The 25,858-nt window shown below is 45.6% G+C and overlaps 1 protein-coding gene across 12 annotated transcripts in view; it reads left to right on the forward strand.

Moving 5' to 3' along the window:
• msi2b (musashi RNA-binding protein 2b) overlaps positions 1-25,858 on the forward strand; it is a 410,423-nt gene that overhangs the window by 369,561 nt on the left and 15,004 nt on the right. For 5 of the 12 annotated variants that reach the window (XM_054754385.1, XM_054754384.1, XM_054754391.1 and 2 more), the window contains one exon: positions 1,701-1,820. The exons of 2 other annotated variants lie outside the window; for them this stretch is intronic. In XM_054754385.1, coding sequence (XP_054610360.1) covers positions 1,701-1,820 — 120 coding nt within the window. Of the gene's footprint in view, positions 1-1,700; positions 1,821-9,675; positions 14,964-25,858 lie in introns of those variants that run through there. 5 more of the 12 variants (XM_054754387.1, XM_054754386.1, XM_054754394.1 and 2 more) reach the window with 2 other exon arrangements.

The raw sequence follows: 25,858 nt of genomic DNA on the forward strand, positions 1-25,858 counted from the left end.
TCCCTGCAGGCATGCGCTGACAGCGGTGAGTGGAAGCCATGAACCCCAATCATTTTATTGGGCCAGGCAAAAATGTTTACTTACATGACACATATTAGACATATATACGTATATTCTTCTTCTTCTTACACTGCCACGAACCTGCTGAACCTAATTGGGGTAAATGGGAAAAACTTGAAGCATGTATTGTAGATGCAGCCTGGAGTATGTTTTCATGTGAGGGAAAAAGAGGAGAGATTTCCATGCGCTCATAATAGCAAATCATCCAACAGATGTCTCCATCTGTTTGCAGGTAGTGAAACAGTACAACAGATCTCCCGGCTCATCACGCCTTGTGTATTGCGTGCTTCTAAATCCTCACAAGCTCTCAGTAATTGGGGGAGCACTGTGGAACAAAATGCAGGGATTGTGCCCAGAGGTAGGGCTATCATGCACGCGGGTGTGTAGCTCAGAGGTGGTTGTAATCTTTCATACCAGCGTGTGACATAAACACCCCCCCCCAGAGCAACGTTATTTCATTAATGTAATCAGCGACGTGCAAATTGCAAACCCACCTGAAGCCAGTTTACTCACAGATTTATGCTTTAATAGGAGTGCCAATGCTTTGAGTTTGAAAGGAGACGATGTACTTATCGATGGCTTATTGTAATTAATGCCATCACCCTGCTAAACTGCTGTTGTTCACCTCTACGTACCATATCATTAGGTACACCTGCATTCATCTCATTGAACACGAGCAAAGACACAACGTTTGGCTTCTGTGTGGATGTGCCGTGCATATCACACAGCTAAAGAAGATTCAAAACACTTGAAATATTCATGTTTATCAAGTACTAACAAGTGTGAATATGAGAAAACTCTCTCATAAGCCAGATAAAGTCCTTCCTGGGGGATTATTATTACCTAACAAGTCAATCATCTCAATGCTTTTACTGTAACTGATAAGAATTTTGTATGGTTTAGTGCTTTAGCGCTCACATCTTATGTCTCAGCTTCATCCCTACATCTGCTGCATTCTTGTTGGCCGTGCTGCCGTGCTGCTGTGCTGTTGTCTACCTTCACTAGTTTTGTTTCCCTCCTCTTCACTCCATTGGGGTAACTCCTCATCAATTTTCTCCAAACCGCGCCAACAAGCTTGTTTTGGGTCTTGTTTTCCAGGATCAGCGTGCACATGTAAGAGTAACACTAACGTGGAATAGTCCATTGCATGAGAAGGGGGGGAAGCGGTCGAAGCGCTCCTGATAGATTACGCACTTTGATGTTTTAAGCATGTCGATCAAGACTGAAACAGTAATTTCTACTTTAAATCAATGAAAAAAAATCAACAATCCGTTTTTATGAGACGTTTGGGGGCCCCTGGAAACTTTGGGGCCCCAGGCAATTGCCTGTGTTTGCGTCATGGTAAGTCCTCCCCGATCAAATGTTGCACATAATTGATTTAATTGAATGAATTGATCTCATTTAGGCCACACATTTGTGAACAACCCAAAACAGAAACATCAGTTTCAGTGGTGCTTCTGGCTATTTTCACCTGTGGGGCGGCAGCATTGTGACTGTGGCCTTGGCTTCGCTGACATGAGCCCCCGCCTCTGACAGCTGGTTTTATTCCGTAGCTCACTTCTGGTGTTAACATTGTCCTGTCGCTCTGGGAGGAAGTGATGCATTTGTGTGTGTGTGTGTGTGTGTGTGTGTGTCTGCAGGCTTCCCAGCAACAGCGTACGGACCGGTGGCGGCGGCGGCAGTAGCAGCAGCGCGTGGCTCAGGTAGGGGGGCCCGTGGAAGAGGCGGCTACTTGGCGTACCCACAGAGCACAGGGCCAGGTAAACGCTCTGTCCACGTTCTGTGTGGCTGCTGCTCTCTCCAACTTCTCCTGCTATGCTTCCTGCCATAGACAGTCACCTCTTTCGCCAGTGTTTACAATACAGCGGAACCTCGCTTTTCCTCAATAATGCGTTTCTAAAGGTCCCACGAAAACCGAAACGCACGTAAACCAAATTGATTTTTCCCATGAAAAACAATTGGAGCTGTGTTCTTGCTGACTTGAACTTCATTGTAAACGTCAGCTGCAGCTGAAGCTTGTGTCCCGGTTAAAGCATTCCCCCCGCATCCTGTGTTAACTAAGGAACCTTTCCTTACCTTCGTACTTTGCAACAACTTCTTTCTTTTTTCAATGAGGGTCATATGTATTTGTTTATGTATTATTTATATACATCATTTATCCCCCTTATATATGTATTCATTGAATTCTGTTAGATTTTTTTTTATTTATTCAGTACTGTTTCTCTCCTTCTTTAGTGTTTGGGGGTTTTTTTATGGCATTGCAAACTTTTTTTGCAGCCGTCCAAAATAAAAAAACATCACTCAGAAATAAAATACACAGTGCACATGCATCCCTCATCAGCGCACGGTGCAGTGCTTGGAAGAAGGAAGGCGATAGATCCGGAGTTGTTCATTGTTCTGTGTGCCATCTATAAACAAAGGCGCTCCTCAGCGCCCTTGTTGGGGCTCCCACGATGAGCTCTGTCATTTCTTTTTTGACACAGAACCGGAGGAAATGTGCGTTTTCAAAAACAGTATGAAATATACGACGCACCGCAAGTCTGTGAAAGCACCTACACTGCGTTCTGACTGATTGAATGAGCAAGGGAGGGGGGAGGTGGGCCAGTGTAAGCAGTCTGAGTCCAGTGGTATGTGAACTCTGGTTGGATTTTTTTAATGTTAAAGTTGGCTCCGTTTTCTTTTTGAGTTCTGTATTCAACATAAACTTTTAAAAGTTTATAATCTGTTTAATGTTTTGCGGCTCCAGACCATTTTCCTTTTTCTGGAAGAGGAGGCAAAATGGCTCTTTCGATGCCAAAGGTTGCTGACCTCTGGTCTATAGTGTCCCAAGTCCAAAAGCAGAGAGACTGAGTCACCAGCACGTGGATGCTTCTTTTAGGCTCTGTTTGGCCATACGATAATGGAGACAGTGTACGAACGCAATCACTTTTGTTGAAAACCGAATCCTACGAAAACCGGGATGTATGAAAACTGAGGTTCCACTGTATAGATCGTAATGTAGACCTTTGCAGAGGTAGTCTCCTGCTACACACGCTAGTCTGACACTGAGGAAGGTTTAGCAGCATACACAAAGGGTGCAGGTGTGGTACTTGAGGTGACTTCATGGATTGAGGCACAATAACTTGAATTCATCAAACATAATGTAACCAAATTCAATTGCCACAAGTTTCTAAGCCAAATCAAAGCTGTACACAAATGTCCTTGACCTTAAAAAAAAAAGGTTACACTTACTTAACATTTGAGGATGCGGGAATTGATTAGCTTACAGTCGTTTCTTGCAGTTAGCATTTGAATACGTATGAGTCACAAAAAAGCCCAAAGTAAAGGAACCTACTTTGGTGATCCATGGCAATATCCATCCATCCATCCATCCATTATTCCATCCATCCATCTATCCATCCATCCATCCATTCATTATTCCATCCGTCCATACATCTATCCATCCATCCATCCATCCATCGATTATTCCATCCATCCATCCATCCATCCATCCATCCATCCATCCATCCATCCATCCATCGATTATTCCATCCATCCATCCATCCATCCATCCATCCAACCATCCATCCATCCATCCATCCATCCATCCATCCATCCATCCATCCATCCATCCATCCATCCATCCATCCATCCATCCATCGTCTGTTCAATGCAGTAATCCCTCCTTTGTGGCGGTTCATTGCTTCCACAATTAAACCTGATAAGTCAATTTCCACAAAGTAGGAATCCTTATTTATAAATGGAATATTTTGGTCATTAGAACATAGAAAACCTGTTTACCACCTTCTAAATACACATTTTAACATTACTAGAGCCCTAGACATGCAATAACACCCCTATAGTCACCTTTACACTCCCATTACCCAATACAGTAGACATAATAAGAGAAAATAAGACATATAATACATAGAAATACTGTTTACCATCTTCTAAATACACTTTTTAACATTATTAGAACCCTCTAGACATGAAATAACACCCCTATAGTCACCTTTACACTCCTATTACCCAATATAGTAGACATATTAAGAGAAAATAAGACATATAAGACATAAGTAAGATTTTGCGCCAGATTATGACAGCACCGTGTTATTATTATTATTATTATTATTATTTATTTATTTTTTAAAGTATTTTTATTATCAATAAAAAAATGGCGTCGCGTGAGAGACTGCTGGCTACAGCAGCTTCATACTTTTTTTCCCACCTTTTAGTGTTTTTAAAGTATTTTAGTTTTCTTCTTACTTTTTCTTTTTGTCGCATCGGCACTTTTAGCGAGTGTGCAACTATGGAGGTTCACATTGTTACTTTTGTAGTCTGTAGTCGTCTTTCCTTGCTGTTTTTTTTTTATTTTTTGTCCCGGCTTTGGGAAACTTCTTCAGCCACGGCTCCCCATTCAACCAAGGCTCCATTGTTTATACCTGGGATCAGCTGTTAGCCCTGTGCCACACACCCCCTCTCTGCGCGAAGAGGCCGGAGATCCCCAAGGAGCTGTTGAGGAGCAGAAGAGGATGCAGGTCGGGAGTGAAGTGCAAGAAGCGGAAAAGACGGTACAAGCCATGTCTACCGTCTGTCATCATGGGGAACGTAAGATCTCTCCCCAACAAGATGGAAGAGCTAATGGCGCTGACCCGACTGCACAGGGAGTACCGGGAATGCAGCCTCATGTGCTTCACGGAGACGTGGCTGAGTGAACTTTCTCCGGATTCACACGTCACACTGGACGGATTCCAGCTGGTATGAGCAGACAGGAATGCAACGGAGAGCGGTAAGAAGAAGGGAGGGGGAATCGCTGTGTTTGTGAATGACAGATGGTGCCACCCGGGACACATCTGTGTGAAGGAGCAACTGTGCACCAGAGACGTGGAACTGTTAGCGGTTCGCATGCGGCCGTACTACCTTCCGAGGGAGTTTTCATGTTATTGCTATGACTGTGTACATCCCCCCCTCAGCGGTCGCTGCTGCAGCTATAGAGCAGATCCACACCATCGTCTCTCAACTTCAGAACCAGCACCCCCAATCCCTCCTCCTCATCTCCGGTGACTTCAATCATGCTTCCCTGTCCTCTGCTCTTCCCACCTTCACCCAGTATGTCAAATGCCACACTAGAGACAATAAAACTTTGGACCTCCTGTATGCAACCATCAAGGATGCATACACCTCATCCCCCCTCCCCCCGCTCGGTCGTTCTGATCACAACCTTGTCCATCTCGTCACAGACTACACTCCAGTAGTGAATAGACAACCCCCTGTGAAGAGGCCTGTGAAGAAGTGGTCCGAGGATAGCAGTGCTAGGCTCAGAGACTGCTTCCAGACAACAGACTGGGAAGCGCTCTGCAGTCCCCATGGCAGTAACGCTTGACAGCATGACGCACTGCATCACAGACTATATTAACTTCTGTGTGGAGAGAACTGTGCCTTCCAAGTTGGTGCGGTGTTTTCCCAACAACAAACCCTGGGTGACCTCTGAGATTAAGGCCCTGCTGAATAAGAAGAAGAGGGTCTTCAACTCGGGGGACAAGGAGGAGCTGTGCAGAGTCCAGAGGGAACTCCGGAATAAGATCAGGAAGGGGAAGGACTGCTACAGGAGGAAATTGGAGAAGCGGCTGCAGCAGAATAACGCCAGGGAAGTCTGGAGAGGGCTGCAGACCATCACAGGCCATGGTAAAGGTGTGGGGAGAGACCAAGCCAGTGGGGACAAGATCTGGGCAGATGAACTCAATCTGTTTGTCAACAGATTTGAGTCTGCCCCCTCTCCCTCCCCTACCCCTCCGCCCCCTCTTCACACCTTCCTGGGACAGCTCCCCCTCCCCCTCCACTCCTCAGCCTGCCACCCTCAACACCAAACCCCCACCAGCCCACTGCCCACTCCTCCCCACCTCACCACCTCACCACTCCCCTTTCAACCCCCCTGAGACTCTCACCACTCTTCACCCCCACATCCCCCAGCCATCCTCTACCCCCCTCTCCATAACTGATGATCAGGTGAGGAGTCAACTAAAGAAGATTAAGGCAAGTAAGGCCCCGGCACCGGACGGCTTCAGCCCTAGAATCCTTAAGGACTGTGCTGACCGGCTCTGTGGAGTTTTCAGGCGCTTGTTCAACCTTAGCCTGAACCTGGAGAAAGTCCCGGCCCTGTGGAAGACCTCCTGTGTGGTCCCAATACCAAAGACACCGCGTCCCAAGGAGCCTAACCACTTCAGGCCTGTCGCCTTGACCTCTCACCTGATGAAGACCATGGAGAGGATTATCCTGCAGCACCTGCGACCCCTGGTGGGCACTCAGCTGGAACCCCTGCAGTTTGCTTACCGGCCTGGGATCGGAGTGGACGACGCAGTGATCTACCTGCTGCACAGATTACTGCTACACCTGGAGGACAGCGGGAGCGCTGTGAGGGTCATGTTCTTTTACTTCTCCAGTGCCTTTCACACAATCCAGCCGTCACTACTCAAAGTGAAGATGGAGAGTGTGGGAGTTGACCAACACCTGACTGCATGGGTTATAGACTACCTCACCAACAGACCACAGTATGTGAGGCTCCATCACTGTGTGTCTGACATGGTACTCTGCAGCACAGGTGCCCCTCAGGGTACGGTGCTCTCCCCTTTCCTCTTCACCCTCTACACCTCGGACTTCACACACAACTCCACACAGTGTCACATCCAGAAGTTCTCCGATGACACAGCTGTTGTTGGTTGTGTTTCAGAGGGGAATGATCTGGAATACAGGACGGTCATCAGGGAGTTTGTCAGATGGAGTGAGCTTAACCAGCTACAACTCAACACCAGCAAGACAAAGGAGATGATCATTAACTTCCAGAGGAAAACATCCCACTTCACACCGTTGATCATCCAGGTTGCGGACATAGAGTTGGTAGACAGCTACAAATTCCTGGGCGTTCACCTTAACAACAAACTGGACTGGTCCGTCAACACCCACGCCCTCTACAAGAAGGGCCATAGTCGCCTCCACCTGCTGAGGAGACTGAGGTCTTTTGGTGTGTGCAGGACTCTCTTACGGACCTTTTATGACTCTGTGGTGGCCTCAGCCATCTTCTATGCTGTGGGCTGCTGGAGAGGGGGCAGCACGGACAGGGACAGGAGCAGGATCAATAGACTGATCAGGAGAGCGAGCTCTGTCCTGGACGGTCCTTTGGACTCTGTGGAGGAAGTGGGGGAGAGAAGGATGTTGGCTAAGCTGACATCCATCATGGACAACACCTCTCACCCCCTACATGACACTGTGGGTTCCCTTAGCAGCTCCTTCAGCAGCAGACTGTTACACCCACGGTGTAAGAAGGAGAGGTTCCGCAGGTCCTTCATACCGACCGCTGTCAGGCTCTACAACACCTGCACCACCTGAACCATGTTGTAGGCACTATGTCACTTTACCCCCTCTGTAACCGTACTTATAGTATTGGTTACTTACATTGTATTAGTTTTTATCTCGCTTAATGTGTACATTACAGTACTGTTTATAACAGGGTTACTTTTACAGTACCTCTATTTCTATTTCATGTGAAATAAGTACTTTTTATATATTTTTATACCTACATGTTCCCATCCATCCATTTTCTATACCGCTTCATCCTCATTAGGGTCGCGGGGGCATGCTGGAGCCTATCCCAGCTGACTTCGGGCGACAGGCGGGGTACACCCTGGACTGGTCGCCAGCCAATCACAGTACCTACATTTTATTTTATCTTATTTTTGTATTCTTTACTTGCGTATCTTGCTTGCTGCTGTAACAAGCGAATTTCCTCGCTGTGGGATTAATAAAGCACAGTCTAATCTAATCTAATCTAATCTGTGTGGTGAGGTCGTTTAAAGGCCGATCAAGTGTGGTGCTTGACTCACTGACACCTCGTGATCAATGTAAAATACTACATTCACTATTTTATATTTGTATTCTACTTCATTTATCCATTTTTATTCTTGACAATGCTTCATTTAAGTAAAAAAATACATTATATGCATAACAAAAATATGTATTTTTTGACGAGTAAGTAAGAGGACTTATTAAACCCCGAAACAGCATAATTAATTTGTTAATATATGTTTGACAAACCATGATAGAGTAAAGCCGCTGCGAGGAAGAAGTGAGAGGTGGTGACTGTATATTGAATATTTGCACATTGAATATGTGTTTACCGCCTTCTAAATACGTTTTTACAGAGCCCGCTAGACATGAAATAACACCCTTATAGTCACCTTTACACTCCTATTACCCAATATAGTAGACATGATAAGAGAAAATAGGACAGAAATAAGACACAATATACAGTAGATAGCATTAGATATCAAGTTAGCATGGGGAAAGTCACATTATCACCAAGTACTCATCAATGTGACATTACTGACACCTAGTGACCAGTGTAGAATTCTACACGTATTTGAATGCATCTTTTCAATGCCTTATGTTTGTATTTGACTTAATTTAGACTTTTTATGCTTGGAAATGCTTCATTTAGGCAACAAAATGTGTCAAATTTTCTGAAATATGGATATTTGTTGCCTAATAATATTCAACCATGAAACCAAGCCATGACATTGAAAGTGTGAAGTGGCGAGGGATTACTGTACTTCTCGTCTTCAGGGTCATGAGGTTTGGGTAGAAGGTGGACTACATGCTGGACCGGTTGCCAGGTGTAGTAATATTGTTATTTTGTCTTAAATACAGTCTGACTTCTAACTGTAGCGGAAAAAACACACACGTTATCGTTGAAGTAACGATAACTCACAGGGGTGCTGTGGTTATCTCATGCTTGACAACAGATGCATCTCCAGGCTTAGCTATGACTTGGAGAAATGATGTGCCTTAGAATAGAAAAGCTTTCATAGATGAACTTTGGTTCCAGTTTGCACTGGTTGGTCGGTTGGTCTCAGATTAAGCGTGTGTTCTCACTTCCTGCTGTAACTGCAGCAGGCGCCAGTGCATGAGTAGATCACGTATGATTGATTAAGTAAGTCATCAAATGAAAAGAGAGTATGTCTTTTTGCTGTGCTGTACGACACCATCTATGTCCACATCTGCGCTGATGGATTCATGCACGGGCCAACATCAGACTCCTGTTTCTAAACAACAGCTTAAGAAGCTCGTTGGTTACTCCAAACAAAACAAGCACACCGGCAGCTTCTGAGACGAATAGGCCTTCCATTTCATATCTATTTGCAGAATTAAAAGACCCCTGATTTGCAAACTGGTATCAGCTTTTGTAAGAAGAGTGTGTCTGGAAAAGAAACGATGCCATGCTGTCTCGGTGGTAAACGATGCTGTGTTATCATGATACTGACATTTCCAATAGAACTTGACACGTGTAAAAGTAAGTTAACTATCATAGTAAAATACAACAAACAACCTGTTTGATTTTATTCATGAAAGACAAATGCATAGTGCAAAGGTGAATGGTTTGACAGGTGCGCCTCAGGGAAGTGTAAAAAGAAGTTAACCACGGCTGATAGTGAGGCTAGCTACTGTGTTTTCCGGGGTATAACTCAAAAATGGGTCAAAAATGCATCATGAAAAGAAAAAAAACATCTACAAGTCGCACTGGACTGTAAGCAGAGACATGCGGTGAGGTTCATGGCTGATGAGGCACTGACTCTTTTGTGTCAGGTATCGGCCTGCGGCCGGCACGAGGATCCCAAGATGCGAGAGCCAGCAGGTGGTGCAAGAGGATTTATTACAAAAAGGATGCAACTGAGGAGCCAAAACAGGGACTAAACCAAGTACAACAAAATATCACTAGGAGGGGTCACAGGAAAAAACACACTAGGGCTAAACTAAAGGAGCTACCGAAAACGATGAGGTAGAACGGCAAGGACTATAATTACACTAACAGAAAACACTAGCAGCAGCACAGGGCTAGGCAAAACAGTATACACACCGCGGCAGGCAAGCGAGAGAAAAAGGTAACAAAAGGAGCAGCAAGTAGCTGAGATAAGATGCTGGAGGAATAGCAGGTCGAGGCGTAGGAGGTGGCTGGTGCGTCGTAGACTGTTAGCTAAGAGCTACAACGAACTGGCACCATGCTGCAGGACCCTGCTGCTTATCAATTGTTCTCCTTAACGAGCTGCAGGTGTGCCAGGAGGGAACTAGGTGGTAGGAGGTGCGCTGAAACACAGAGCAGAGGGAGAGCAGGAGAGAGAGCGGCGCACAATTCCTAACAGTACCCCCCCTTTTATACGACGCCCCCTGGCAGCATACCTGGTTTGTTAGGGTGGGACGAGTGGAAGTCGCGGACGAGGGATGGGTCCAGGATACAGGAGCGGGACACCCAGGAGCACCCAGTTGGCTGGCCATCAATGATGCGCGGCGGAGGCGGAGCCTCGGCAGGAGGGCACAGCGGGCTGGTTCTCACTGGTTTTAGGTGGGAAATGTGGAAAACGGGATGAACCTTGAGGGCGGGCGTCAGCTTCAGTCTAACAGCAGATGGGTTGATGATGGCCTCAATGGGGTAGGGTCCGACGAATCTAGGAGCGAGTTTTCTATTTGTGCCCGCCAAGGGGAGGTCCCGAGCCGAGAGCCACACCTTCTGTCCACGACGGTAGGTGGGTACCGGAGTTCTGTGCCGGTCCGCCAGTTGCTTGTTGCGGGTGGCGATGCGGGACAACGCGGCCCGGGTGTCTCACCAGACACTGTGGGCCCGCCGGAGGTGTAGGTGTAGCGCAGGGATGGCAATCTCGGCTTCCTGGGAGGGAAACAGTGGGGGTTGGAAACCATAAGCTGCTTTAAAAGGTGACATACCTGTGGCCGTGCTGATCTGGGAATTATGGGCGTATTCGACCCAGGGGAGGTTTGTAGCCCAGGCGGAGGGGTGCCGGTGGCAGACGCAGCGGAGAGCCGCTTCCATGTCCTGATTGGCCGTTCGACTCGGGGTGGTATTCCAAGGTGAGTCTGGCCTTGGTGCTCAGTGCTTTGCAGAATCCCTTCCAGACGCGGGATGTGAAGTGGGGGCCTCTGTCGGAGACGATGTCCATGGGAATGCCGTGAAGGCGAAATACGTGTTGAACAAGCAGGTGGGCCGTCTCCAGTGACGATGACGATGGGAGCTTCGGCAAGGCTATGAGGTGTGACATCTTGGAGAATCTATCGATGATGTTGAGAATAACGGAGTTGCCGCGTGAGGGGGGCAACCCAGTGACGAAGTCCAGCGCAATGTGCAACCAAGGGCGTGGTGACACAGGCAGTGGTTGCAGGAGTCCTGCCAGTGGGCCGTGTACGGGCTTGCTTCTGGTGCAGACAGAGCAGGCTGCGACGAAGCTCTTTATGTCGGCTGACATCGACGGCCACCAAAATCTCTGAGTGGTCAGGAAGTGTGTTCGTCTAATTCCGGGGTGGCATGATATCTTGGAGGAGTGAGCCCATTGGAGAACTTCGGACCTGAGAGCATTGGGGACAAACAATTTACCTGAGGGGCAACCCTCCGGTACGTCCGTGTCCGTAGTGGCCTCAGATACGCGCCTCTCCACCTCCTCCAAGTATTCTCTGTCACGCTCTTCTGATGGGGTGGTCGGGAGCTTGCGCCGAAAAGCCACACCTTTGCTTTCTTTCCTGCATTTGATCAGGAAATTTGCAAATTTGGCGGTTTTTACTGAAGAAAATGTTTAAAAGAATTGCAATCATACAGAAAATAATAATAATAATAATAATAATAATAATAATAATAATAATAATAATAATAATAACAATGCAATTCAAAGGGAAAATATTATATATACTATTTATTTTATCTTATGATTGTTTTTTGTGTTTTTCCATCATCCACTGACCACACGTCATTTACCAGTCAGGGGTGCATTTGCAGCATTTATGATCACGCTATCATCAAAGCCAGCTTTTTTTTAGGAGTGTCATTGTGTCGCTTCTCAAAACTTTAAATACACTTAGAAGAAGATGAAGCTAGAGGGAGGGGGCTATGTTTACACCAACAAGGAGACTAGGTGTTGGTCATGTTACGTCGATGAGAGAAAAGCCACGGCGGGAAGTACACAGTGATCATGTGGCTCTCCCAATGCTAATGTGTGAATCTATATTGTGTCTTATTCATGTCTAATTTTCTTTTAATATACTGCTCAAAAAATAAAGGGAACACATCCATAACACATCCTAGATCTGAATTAATGAAATATTCTGATTAAATACTTTTGTCTTTACATAGTTGAATGTGCTGGCAAGAAAATCACACAAAAACGATCAATGGAAATCAAATTTGTTAACCCATGGAGGTCTGGATTTGGAGTCACACTCAAAATTGAAGTGGAAAAACACCCCACTTGTTGTCTATTCCATTTGCTCAACAGATTGTGAAATTGATTGTCAATCTGTGTTGCTTCCTAAGTGGACAGTTTGAATAACGGCGCAGCACTTTTGACTGAGTGTGAATTGAGTGTTCCCTTTTTTTTTTGAGCAGTGTGTTATTTCATGTCTAGAGGGCTCTAATAATGTTAAAAATGTATATTTAGAAGGTGGTAAACAGGTTTTCCATGATCTAACTAAAGAACCCAAATATTCCATTTATATATAAGGAATCTTACTTTGTGGAAATTCCCTCATCACAGTCGGGTCGGGAAGCGATGAACCGCCATAAACGAGGGATGACTGTAAGTCATTATTGACAATCCAAAGGTGAAACTTGGGAATAATATCACACACTGAGCTTGTTCCTCGGTGCAGTTTGTTGAGGTCTCACTCACAGCAAAAAATATGATCCGATATTTTTATGTCAGTATCGGCCATCCTTAGTTATCACACCTCAGTATGGAGCAGAAATTCTACCCAGAAAAAAGGAAACAGAAACAAAACAAAGCTGCAAGCTATGAAATGCCAAAAATGCATCATATACATACATGTTGTGTATATAACTTATAAAATGTGGATGTGGACATCCGTCCATCCATTTTCTATGCCGCTTATTTTCACCAGGGGCGTGGGGGTATGGTATGCTTGAGCCTATCCCAGCGGTACACCCCGGTCGCCAGCCAATGGCAGGGCACATATAGACAAACAACCATTCACACTCACATTCATATCTATGGACAATTTAGAGTCTCCAATTAACCTCACCTGCATGTTTTTGGAATGTGGGAGGAAACCGGAGTACCCAGAAAACCCACGCACACACGGGGAGAACATGCAAACTCCACACAGAAATGCCCAAGGGAGAATCGAACCCAGATCTTCCACATCTCCTGACATGCTAACCACTCGGCCACCGTACGGTATGAGCTACAAGTGCACTGTAAATACACAAGGCAGGTATATTTGTATGTAATATGTATGTTATCACTCATGCCAGTGAACATCTACCAAGACATTCGGATGCAAGCTCCTGTCAGTGTACAACAGAGTTTCTCTCTGTGTTTAACACGGCATCGATTGACTTGTCGGCTTCATTTAGACAGCTTGCTTTTCCCCCCTTACAACTGTAGATCATTCAATAGCTGTCAATAGCAGCTCCCCTGACTGAACACTGCAGCCTGCAGACTCTAGCGAGGCACACCACCCTTTACCAGACATGCCGTAGGAAGCTTATGGGAGAAAACATCACTTTGAATTGTAACTCTGATATTTGTAGCATGTATGCTGTACGGTGGGCATACGTGTGTAGACAAACTGCCCTTCATTTCAATCATCTTATGTCTTTCCCATCAGGGTGTTTGTATTTTCAAAACAAACCATTTGCAAAACCATCATGGCAATGTGAATCATTAAGAAGCAGGAATGTTGATTTGGAGTTAGCGGCAGCCAGAAAGCAAATGACGTGACGGCAGCCATCATGAACACTTTATGTGTGACGGCTGCTAATGGAAGGGAGTTAAGTATCATAATGGACAGGGGCTGATAAACACTGACATCAGGCTTTTTGTCAGGGCTTTCTCTGTGTATGCTAGACATACTGGAAGTCATGTATGTTCGCCCATTTTTACACGGAATTAATCAATCATCACTGGAGCGTCCAGCGGTCTGCTTTCTTTTGTACTTACTTTTTGCTAGGTCCATATCTAAAATTGCACCTAATAGCACATCAGCAAAAGTTGTTTCCTCATTTTGGTGCTTTTTTTTTTTTTGCTTACCTGGTGACGCATGAGTGGATTATTTGTGCTTTGACTCCACCTACAGTTCCCACAGAGCACCACATTCAGAATAGAGACTGCTTGTATTCTTTAAAAGCTGAGACTAACTGATCCCAGCTGTATGACTTTTGGCTCCCTTCTGTTGAGGCTGAGCCAGCTGGCCCATTAAGCAATATAAGCAGATGTTAAGATGGGTGCCAACATATCTGGGAAAAAAAATCATCTTTAATGTTCTATTAAAAGTAGTTGTTATAGTTATTACTAGTTATATAATACTCACATTGATTCAAATGTATGGCAATGCCCAATAAATAATAATATTTTATTAATTATTAATTGTTATTCTACAAGCAGTCTCCCCGCACCCATCATTTTTGCACAAAATTTTGCATTTAGTTGTGCAGTCACCCCTCGTTTATTGTGCTTAATTGGTTTGCAGAAGTAGGATTTTTAGTAATAGTAGTAGTATTTATATACTGCCTCTGTCCACCAGAGGGAGCCAGAGGAGCCCACAGCCCCGACGGAGGCTGACATCATTGCAGCGCTCCAGCAGGAATAACAATTAAATGCTGTGCTGGGACTAAATGCATTATGAGAAAAAGTTAAAATCTTTTTTTTTTTTTAATTTTAAACTCGTATTGGTACTTGTATTGTACAGCCATCCATCTTCTACCGCTTATCCAAGATCGGGTCGCGGGGGCAGCAGTCTAAGCAGGGAGGCCCAGATTTTCCTCTCCTCGGCTACTTCGTCCAGCTCCTCCCAAGGCGTTCCCAGGCCAGTTGGGAGACATAGTCTCTCCAACATGTCCTGGGTCTTCTCCGAGGCCTTCTACCGGTCGGACTTGCCCCGAACACCTTCCCAGGGAGGCAACCGGGAGGCATCCTGACCAGATGCCCAAGCCACCTCATCTGGCTCCTCTCAATGTGGAGGAGTAGCGGTTCTACTCCGAGTCTTTCTCAGATGACAGTGCTTCTCACCTTATCTCTAAGGGTGAGCCCAGCCATCCTATGGAGAAAGCTCATTTTGGCCGCTTGTACCCGTGATCTTATCCTTTTGGTCACTACCCAAAGCTCATGACCATAGGTGAGGGTACGAATATAGATCGGCCAGTAAATTTTGAGCTTTGCCTTTCGGCTTTGCTCTCTCTTCACCACAACAGACCGATATAGAGTCCGCATCACTGCAGACGCCGCACCAATTCGCTTGTCGATCTCGCGTTCCATCCTTCCCTCACTCGTGAACAAGACCCCAAGGTACCTAAATTCCTCCACTTGGGGCAGGATCTTATCCCCTACACGGAGATGACACTCCACCCTTTACCGGGCAAGAACCATGGACTCAGACTTGGAGGTGCTGATTCTCATCCCGGCCGCTTCGCACTCTATAAACCGATCCAGTGAAAGTTGAAGTTCACGGCTCCATGATGCCAGCAGGACCACATCATCTGCAAAAAGCAGAGACTCAATCCTGCAGCCACCAAACTGGAACCCCTCAACGCCCTGGCTGCACCTACAAATTCTGTCCATAAAAATAATGAACAGAATGGGTGACAAAGGGCAACCCTGGCAAAGTCCAACCCTCACTGGAAATGGGTCTGACTTATTGCCGGTAATGCGAACCAAACTCTGACACCGGTCATACAGGGAACGAACAGCCTGAATTAGCTGGTCCGATATCCCATATTCCCAGAGTACTCCCCACAGAATTCCTCAAGGAACACGGTCGAATGCCTTCTCCAAGTCCACAAAACACATGTAGACTGGTTGGGCAAAATCCCATGCACCCTCAAGGACCCTGCTGAGAATGTAGAGCTGGTCCACAGTTCCACGACCAGGACGAAAACCACACTGCTCCTCCTGAATCCGAGATTCAACTATCCGGTGGATCCTCCTCTCCAGAACCCCTGAATAGACCTTACCAGAGAGGCTGAGGAGCGTGATTCCACGATAGTAGGAACACACCCTCCGGTCACTCTTCTTTAAAAGGAGGACCACCACCCCGGTCTGCCAATCCAGAGGTACTGTCCCCGTTGTCCACGCGATGCTGCAGAGTCGTGTCAACCGAGACACGCCTACAGCATCCATGGCCTTAAGGAACTCCGGGCGGATCTCATCCACCCTCGGGGCCCTGCCACTGAGGAGCTTTTTGACAACCTCAGCAACCTCATCCCCAGAAATAGGAGAGCCCACCATCGAGTGCCCAGGCTCTTCTTCCTCATAGGAAGACGTGTCGGTGGGATTGAGGAGGTCTTCGAAATATTCTTTCCACCGATCCACAACATCGTGAGTCGAGGTCAGCAGCACACCATCCTCACCATACACGTTGTTGACTATGCACTGCTTTCTCCTCCAGAATCTCTTCAAAGCCGTCCAGAAGTCGTTCTCCATGGCTTCTCCAAACTCCTCCCATGTCCAAGTTTTTGCCTCAGCGACTGCCAAAGCCGCAGACCGCTTGGCCTGCCGATACCTGTCAGCTGCTTCCGGAGTCCCATGAGCCAAAAAGGCCAGATAGGACTCCTTCTTCATCTTGACGGCATCCCTCACCACTGGTGTCCACCAACGGGTTCTGGGATTACCGCCACGACAGGCACCAACAACCACACAGCTCCGATCAGCTGCCTCGACAATAGAGGCACGGAACATGGCCCATTCAGACTCAATGTCCGCCACTTCCCTCGGAACATGGTCGAAGCTCTCCCGGAGGTGGGAGTTGAAACTCCTTCTGACAGGGGACTCTGCCAGTCGTTCCCAGCAGACCCTCACAATACGTTTAGGCCTGCCAGGTCTGACCGGCATCCTCCCCCACCATCGGAGCCAACTTACCACCAGGTGGTGATCAGTTGACAGCTCCGCCCCTCTCTTCACCCGAATGTCCAAAACATATGGCTGCAAGTCCGATGATATGACCACAAAGTCAATCATGGAAGTACAGCCTAGGATGTCCAAGTGCACATGTGGACACCCTTATGCTTGAACATTGTGTTTGTTATCGACAATCTGTGACGAGCACAGAAGTCCAATAACAAAGCACCGCTCGGGTTCAGATCAGGGGGGCCGTTCCTCCCAATCACGCCTCTCCAGGTCTCACTGTTGCTGCCAACGTGAGCATTAAAGTCCCCCAGCAGAACAAGGGAATCGCCTGAGGGAGCACTCTCCAGTACTTCCTCTAGAGACTCCAAAAAAGGTGGGTATTCTGAACTGCTGTTTGGCGCATAAGCACAAACAACAGTCAGGACCCGTCCCCCGACTCGAAGGCGGAGGGAAACTACCCTCTCGTTCACCGGGTTAAACTCCAACATGCCAGCCACAAGCCGGGGCGCAACAAGAATTGCCACCCCTGCCCGTCGCCTCTCACTGCTGGCAACGCCAGAGTGGAACAAGGTCCAACCCCTCTCAAGAGGACTGGTTCCAGAGCCCTTGCTGTGCGTTGAGTCTGACTATATCTAGCCGGAACTTCTCAACCTCATGCACCAGCTCAGGCTCTTTCCCTACCACAGAGGTGACATTCCATGTCCCTAGAGCTAGTTTCTGTAGCTGAGGATTGGACCACCAAGGTCCCTGCCTTCGGCTGTCACCCAGCTCACTCTGCACCCGACCCTTTTGGCCCCTCCCATGAGTGGTGAGCTCATTGGAGGGAGGACCTATGTCGTCTCTTCGGGCTGTGCCCGGCCGGGCCCCATGGGCGTAGGCCCGGCCACCAGACGCTCGCCATCGTGCCCCTCCTCCAGGCCTGGCTCCAGAGGGGGTGACCCGCGTCCGGGCAAGGGAAAATGTGTTTTTTTGTCATCATAGAGGTCTATTGAGCTACTCTTTGTCTGGTCCCTCACCTAGGACCTGTTTGTTACCAGGGGCATAGAAACCCCTGACAACTTAGCTCCTAGGATCATCCGGACACGCAAACTCCTCCACCACGATAAGATGGTAGCTCAGGGAGGAGTATTATTATTATTATTATTTAGTTACTTATTTACAGGATTTTTATTTTGCGTTTAGGGTATTTACTGTATATCCATCCATCCATTTTCTATACCGCTTCTCCTCATTAGGCTTGTGGGGGCATGCTGGAGCCTATCCCAGCTGACTTCGGGGATATTACATTTCATATTTTTTTGGTATTTATTTGTAATTTGCTAAGCATGTAAATTGGGCGACACGTTACCTTACCTTACAGTTCAGAGCCGAGTGTGAAGCAGCTGGGATGAGAATCAACACCTCTAAGTCCGAGTCCATGGTTCTCACCTGGAAGAGGGTGGAGGAATTTAAGTCTTGTTAATGATTTAGGGAAGGATGGAAGCGAGATGGACAGGCGGATTGGTGCGGCGTCTGCGGTGATGCGGGCTCTGCATTTGTCCATTGTGGTGAAGAGGGAACTGACTCCAAAGGCAAAGCTCTCAATTGTGGTCATGAGCTTTGGGTAGTGACTGAAAGGACAAGATGGCGGGTACAAGCAGGCCGAAATGAGTTTTTTTCCGTAGGGTGGCTGGGCTCTCCCTTATAGATAAGGTGAGAAGCACTGTCATCCAAGAGAAACTCGGAGGAGAACTGCTGCTCCGCCACATTGAAAGTAACCAGATGAAGTGGCTTGGGCATCTAGTCAGGATGATTGTCGGAAGCCTTCCTGGGGAGGTGTTCAGGGCACTTCTGACGAGTCGGAGGCCTCGGGGAAGACCCAGGACACGTTGGAGAGACATATCTCTCAGCTGGCCCGGGAATGCCTCAGGATCCGCCAGGAGGAATAGGACCAAGTAGCCAGGGAGAGGGTGGTCTGGGCTTCTCTGCTTAGGCTGTTGCCTCCACGACCCCATTTTACAGTTGGAAGATGGCTGGATGGAGCGTACCTTACAAATGAAAGACAACAGTAAAAACAATGCTACTGAATTTCTTTGGTAAGCGCATGTAAATTGTCAGTAGAAGGAGGCGCCATATAAAATCTTGACATGAATCTTGGCATGAACCAACTAGGTGACAACAAAAAAACATCATTTTGGGCGGCTTCCACCGTTGGCCTTTATCATTCTTAGATGTGTTGTGCTGAACTTGGTGGAAACATTTAACCAAAGAGAGAGAGAGCTTGAATTGACTCTCCAGAACAAGACAATCAGTGTTTGATTTGTTTGTAGGTCGGTCAGTGACGTGTCAGCATTGTTAGGAGGAACATGGAAGATATTTTCTGTCCAGGTCACAGGCCACTGGACCCCATGCTCAGCAGACAGACAAAATGACAGCATGCTGACAAAATCATCACAATCAAGATGTACTTGAACTGCTCACTCTGGCCTTGCCCTGTAGACAATAGTTCTCCTGTAGTTTTTCATGGCGCCACATCTTTCAAGGAGGGTCACAGTGTGGACAGCTGGATGTGGAGACACAGGAGGGTTTCGTTGACAGTTCAGTCATTAGGAAGTGTGTCCAGAATTTAACATTTAAAGACCAATATTAAGAAAAGTGTTGCGGTTTGGCCATTTATCATGGAGGGAGTGTCATGGCGCCACTCCGAACAACATTCAACTCACAAGAGAAGAAGACAAAGCCAGAGGGAGGGGGCAATGTTTACACACACAAGGACACAAACTAAAGCTACACAAGATGAAATAAGTTCATTTTTTAAATGTATGGATACAATAAAAACATATATGTTTAATAAATGTCAGAATGTTCTCAAAGCAGACATGACACCAGGACGCATCCCTGTGTGTGGAAACGTATCAAACAGCCATATTTGAACACCAAAACTCACAAAATAGACTGCAAATCATATTTAGTATTTACGTAGTTAGCGAGTGGCTGACACAGCAGCTACAATCTCCAAGCTAGACATAATTAAGTGTCCTGATGAAACAACAGTGCTGAAAAAATAGCACATTTCTCAATCATATCATTATAGTTGCACATTACTTACAGACACATAGCCCCCAAGGCAGAAAGTATTCTGTTCTTTATCATTCAAGTTGTGTGCTGAACTGTGTCCCAAACTCACCTCAGTGAGTTTTTGTGGCCACTAGGCGTCCCCACTTTAACTTAAAGCATCACATAAAAAGTGTGACTACACTTTACACTATACAAAATTAGAGGCTTCGTGCCCTCATGCAATGCGTGTGTGTATTGCTGCACACAAACAGAAACAATAATCCCAATGCCTTTGGTTGAATCCCAGCTCATGACATGCTTTTATTTTGTTTGTCGACCATAAAAGTTACACAAATAGCCTGTGCTTTTAGTGTTGTCGAATAGAAGCACAGCAAAATACAAAGAAGGATGAAGAAGGTTCCAGCAGGTCCCAGGCTGCTTTGTTAAGTGTTTTTCTGATCCCCTCGGAGCTTCCTGGTAAGCTCAAATGTTGGCCTCAGATCTCAGCTTCACCTCCACCGCTCAGAAAGTCCAATTCGGGTGCCAGTGTTTTCTTTGTACAGTAGGTCTGCTGAGACTGCGGCGGTGACTGCAGAAATAGCACTCCATTGTAAACTAGTCTGTTTTAATCACATTCCCACCTCTTTGTTACATGCTTTTTGTTCCAATTAGGCATTCCCCCTCCTCACCACTGTTGCCTGCCTTTAATTCCCATGAAAAGGAGGAAAATGTACGTGACAGTCATTTCCGAAAGAAGGTCTTTATCAATTTCTTCCCAAATAATTCAGTGATCCTAAACAGTGCCCGAAAGAAGAGCAGAAATGGCTGCGTGCTCTTGGCTCAATCAATCTGCCTTTTAGCGAGCTCGGGTCCATTTGTTGCACATGTTAATAGTTCAGCTAAACTCTGGTGCCAGAAGCATTTACATGTATTTGCTGCTGGATAACAGCAGCGGCCATGCCCAGACAGTCCCACTTGGCTTTTTTGTGAGTCCCAGGAAAAGTTGTGACACACAGGAGAGGGCGTAATGTCCCTTTGTGCTTCTTCGACGAAGCGCTGGCTGCGGCAGCTGTGGGGAGCAGATGGTTAGAGGTTACAGGCGTAGGCCTTTAGGGACATCACGGCTTTGCCCTCCAGGGTCTGCATAGGACAACACTCTTCAAAGAAACTATGCTCCAGGCTTCACGCAACAGTGTGGAAAATTTGTTTGTTTTGATGTTCCCCCTGCAGATGTTTAGTGTAACTTCCTCAGTGGTCACTCTGCTTAACACAAATCAACAGCAATCAGAATGCATTTTACAGGCCGATCTAGGGCAACTTGGTTAGGAAATGCACACATTTCTCCAGCAAACAGCTGTTTGCATTTTGTAAATGACATTCTTTTCTGACCTACAAGAGAGCTAATGTGTTGAATAGTGAATATTGGTTGAATGTCTAAAATCTCATGAACTGCAGGCTCAAACAGCAAAGACATGATCAAGAACTAAAGAAGCAAATAGGAAAGCCCATGTTTTTAGTAGTGTACAACAAAGTGTATACAGTTCCATCCCAAAGGTCAAACACCATCCATTCCAGTTGAACTTTGAAACTTTACTTCCAGTGGTGTGAAAAAGTGTTTGCCCCCTTCCTGATTTCTTCTTTTTGTGCATGTTTATCACACTTAAATGTTCCAGATCATCAAACAAATGTAAATATTAGTCAAAGATAACACAACTCAACACTTCATGCACTTTTCAAATGAAACTTTTTATTCTTAAGGGAGAAAAAAACACCCAAAGCTACATGGCGCTGTGTGGAAAAAGTCATGCCTCCTAAAGCTAATAAGTGGTTAGCAGCAACAACTGCAATCAAGCGTTTGCCACAACTTGCAATGAGTCTCTTACAGCGCTGTGGATTAATTTTGGCCCGCTCATCTTTGCAGGATTGTTGTCTTTGCTGTGCTAATTAAGACTTTTTCTAGGTAAATTACAACTTTTTTCTCCTAATATTTTGGCTTTATTCTTGTAAAATAGAAAAAGTGCTTCTTACATGTTTGCTTTTTTTTGTTTGTTTTCTTGTTAAATTTTATTTTTAATCATAAAACAGCCACAGGCTGTAAATGGCCCCGTGCTGCACTTTGGACACCCCTGGTCTAAACCCTCCCTTAGCCACTAAATATTAGTCGAGTTCGTCCATGAATGGAAAAACTGTTGAGGTTTGAAAATGAATAGTAACAAAAGACAGGCATGAGTATGGGTGAGTAAATGCAAGAAGAAATCATCTGTTAAAATTCATTAGCCAAGCTTCTCTGAACACAAAATGACAAGACATTAAATATGTATTATTTATGAAATGTCTGTGCTCTCTGAAAAGGCTGTCTAGTGCTGTTAATTACTCAGCCGTTGGTTCAGAAAAGATTATTTCAAATGGAAAGTGAAAGCAAGGCAAGACAGCAAAAAGAGCTGTTAGTTTATTTCACACATGGAAAATGGAAAAGCTAATTATGGGAGCTCGACAATGCAATGCTAATTTGAGAAGCAGCATGTCAGGTTTATTGACATCTTCTGTAGGGTGATGTGCTTTGATGGCCACCGAGGAATCTGACTGGCATCGCGACAAAGGCGTGCAGGAAGAAGTATTCCTTGTAGAAATGAGCAGAGCGCTTTGATATTCACTGCTTAAAGTGTGCAAGTGAACCCCTGCACTCGCACCATCAAGTCCTAATAATGATAATCACAATAATATATGACATGACATGGCATGAGTCATTATCTCATGTAAGTAAAAATAGCTCATCCCATTTCTCATCTTATGTTATTTTCCTTTATTATTTCTTCCCATCCATTTCACCTGTGGCCAAATATAAATGAAGTTACATACTTACTCATAAATGTGGCGAGCCTGGTCACAAAGATTGTTTGACATTTCATTGACATGATTATTTGGAGTGTTTATTTGCTAAAGCTGTTGTTTTCTTTGCACTTCATCGTATTCACCAACAATTCAATCTCGCCGCTTGACAAGACCCATGGGATTTCTTTTTTTCTTGTAAATGACCTGTACACTCCCACTGTGGTTGTAGCTACTCGTTACTTTGCCCAAAAGTTACTCTGCAAGTCAGTAATTAATGTAATTGGTTAGAATATAATAGCTTTATTGTCTTTATAGAAGGTACACTGAGATTAAAAAGGGCGTCTCCTGTTTCAGTAAAAGTGAAAAACACTCTATAAACAATGGATTGCACAAAAGTGTTGCACAGAAGTACAGTTTCCCTACAGGAACAGTGAAGGCGTTTTGTAGACAGCAGCAGTAACAGGAAAGGCATGTCAGTGTTTTTACATGGGAGTGTTCAGGATGGTTGCCAGATTACTAAGTAATTATTGCAGTGCTTTTGTTAAAAACAAAAAAGCTTCAAATATGTCAAAGGATGGCAATTTAGCTTTGTAGCAACATTGATAGATGTTTGATGAGATGAGATCAGGGGTGTCCAAACCTTTTCCAGCAAGGGCCATATAGTGAAAAATGAAAGGATGCAACTTTGCCACTTTGATATTTTGCAAAGCAACACATGTACACTTGTACAGTGATGTGAAAAACTTTTTTCCCCCTCCTGTTTTTATTTTTGTGCATGTTTGTCCCACTTCAATGTTCCAGATCATCAAACTAATGTAAATATTAGTCAATGACAACACAACTCAACACTTTATGCACTTTTTAAATGAAACTTTTTATTCTTAAGGGAGAAAAGACATCCAAAGCTACATGGTCCTGTGTGGGAAAAGTGATGGCCCCCTAAAGTGGTTGGGCCCCCCTTAGCAGCAACAACTGCAATCAACTTGCAATGAGTCTCTTCCAGCGCTGGGGAGGGATTTAGCAGAATTGTTGTCATTCAGCCACAATGGAGGCTTTTCCTTTTGAAAGTCATGCCACAGCATCTCAATAGGATTCAGGTCAGGACTTGGACTAGACCACTCCAAAGTCTTCATCCATTCAGAGGTGGACTTGCTGGTGTGTTTTGGATCATTGTCCTGCTGCACAACCCAAGTTGCTTTCAGCTTGAGGTCACCAACATTCTCCTTCAGCACAATTCATGCTTCTATTGATCACAGCAAGTCTTCCAGGTCCTGAAGACCATCACACTACCACCACCACGTTTTACTGTTGCTATGATGTTCTTTTTCAGAAAGGCCAGATCTAATGGGACACACACCTTCCAAAAAGTTAAACTTTTGTCTGGTCAGACCACAGAGTATTTTCCCACAGAGTATTTTCCCAAAGGTCTTGGAGATTATCAAGATGTTTTCGAGACTTAATGTTGTTTTTGTTCAGCAGTGGTTTTAGTCTTGGAACTCTGCCATGCAGGCCGTTTTTGCCCAGTGTCTTTCTTAGGGTGGAGTCATGAACCCTGACCTTAACTGAGGCAAGTGAGGCCTGCACTTCTTTGGATGTTGTTGTGGGGTCTTTTGCGACCTCTCGGATGAGTTGTCATTTTTGTTGGCCGGTCACTCCTGGGAAGGTTCACCACTGTTCCATGTTTTGGCCATTTGTGGATAATGGCTCTCACTGTAGTTTTCTGGAGTCCCAAAGCTTTAGAGAAGGCTTTATAACCTTTTCCACTTGAACTCAAATGTGATAAACCACAGTTAAATTTTGTTTTATCAAAAAGTTTCATTTAAAAAGTACATAAAGTGATGAGTTGTGTTGTCATTGACTAATATTTACATCTTTTTGATGATTTGAAACGTTGCCTTTTCTAAGTGCACAAGGCTCATGTACCGTAGGTTGGGCAAACTCCCATGTACCCTCCAGGATGAAAAGCATATTGCACCAACCAAACTGTGGAAAAAAGTATGACAAATACTGTACCTCAACTCTTAGCATGAAATTGTACTCTACCTTTAGTCCATCAGCAGTATTTATGTGTCTGTTGGCCCTCAGCCCTGAAGGACCATTAAAAAAAACTGTGGTCTGCATTGGCTGATGGAGCATGGCAGCTGTTGGATATTAGTGCAGAATAACATGCTGCATTTCACTTCCTGTAACTGTAGCGTCGTTGTAGCGTTTGAAAGAGTAATTCATTAGCTTAACCGTTATTGGAAAACAGTAACGCCGTGAGTTGGAGCTGCTGTGATTACCGCAACGACAGGTATGTATATCACAAGAAAGGTCAGACTCTTTGGCTTGAGAAACCATTGCAGTCATGTATTTAAGGCTTAGGGACATTTGAAAATATTATAGCTACGGCTGTGATGTTTCTAAAAATCGAGTCTTATTTTGTTCAGGTCTGGTATAGCAGGTTCCTGAACACGCTAGTCAACATATGCTGAAGTCCTGAGAGGAAGCGGTGGTTGTATATGGTGTTGCGTTTCACCATCAGTGTGATTAGTTTCATGTTCCGACTGGTGAGGACAATCAAGGCGGCGGTGCTTTCGAGGTTGATGCTTCCTCCTTAAAGGCAGTCACCTGGCAAAGTGGCGAGGAGAGCAGGACATTTATCCACTTGCAGAGCGCCACCCTGATGATGTCAGAAACAGATGACTGCAGGACCCTCCCCCTTCTGTTGCCTCTCAACCAGCTTTGGTCGCTGAGGGCAGGAGGGAAAGATGACGTGGGGCGTGTGGGAGTCAAGATAATTATCAGTATAAATGAAGCCCTGTGAATGATTTGCACTGCTGGGTCCCCTGATCTCGTCTCCAAGGCAACCTCAGCACGCTCATTTGTTTTGTAGATGAGTAATTACATCCAATTAGTGGCCAGTGGAAAAAAGGAGCCCGAGAAAGGCCCATTGTTCTGGATAGATTGTTTGAATATTAATAATGGGACGGTCCGCGGCTCCCTGATATGATCGGTGATACTTCTGCAGCTGTGGGCACAATCTGCCCAGTCTCATCCTGCAT

The sequence above is a fragment of the Dunckerocampus dactyliophorus genome, chromosome 16 (assembly GCF_027744805.1).
Source record: "Dunckerocampus dactyliophorus isolate RoL2022-P2 chromosome 16, RoL_Ddac_1.1, whole genome shotgun sequence".
NCBI lineage: Eukaryota > Metazoa > Chordata > Actinopteri > Syngnathiformes > Syngnathidae > Dunckerocampus > Dunckerocampus dactyliophorus.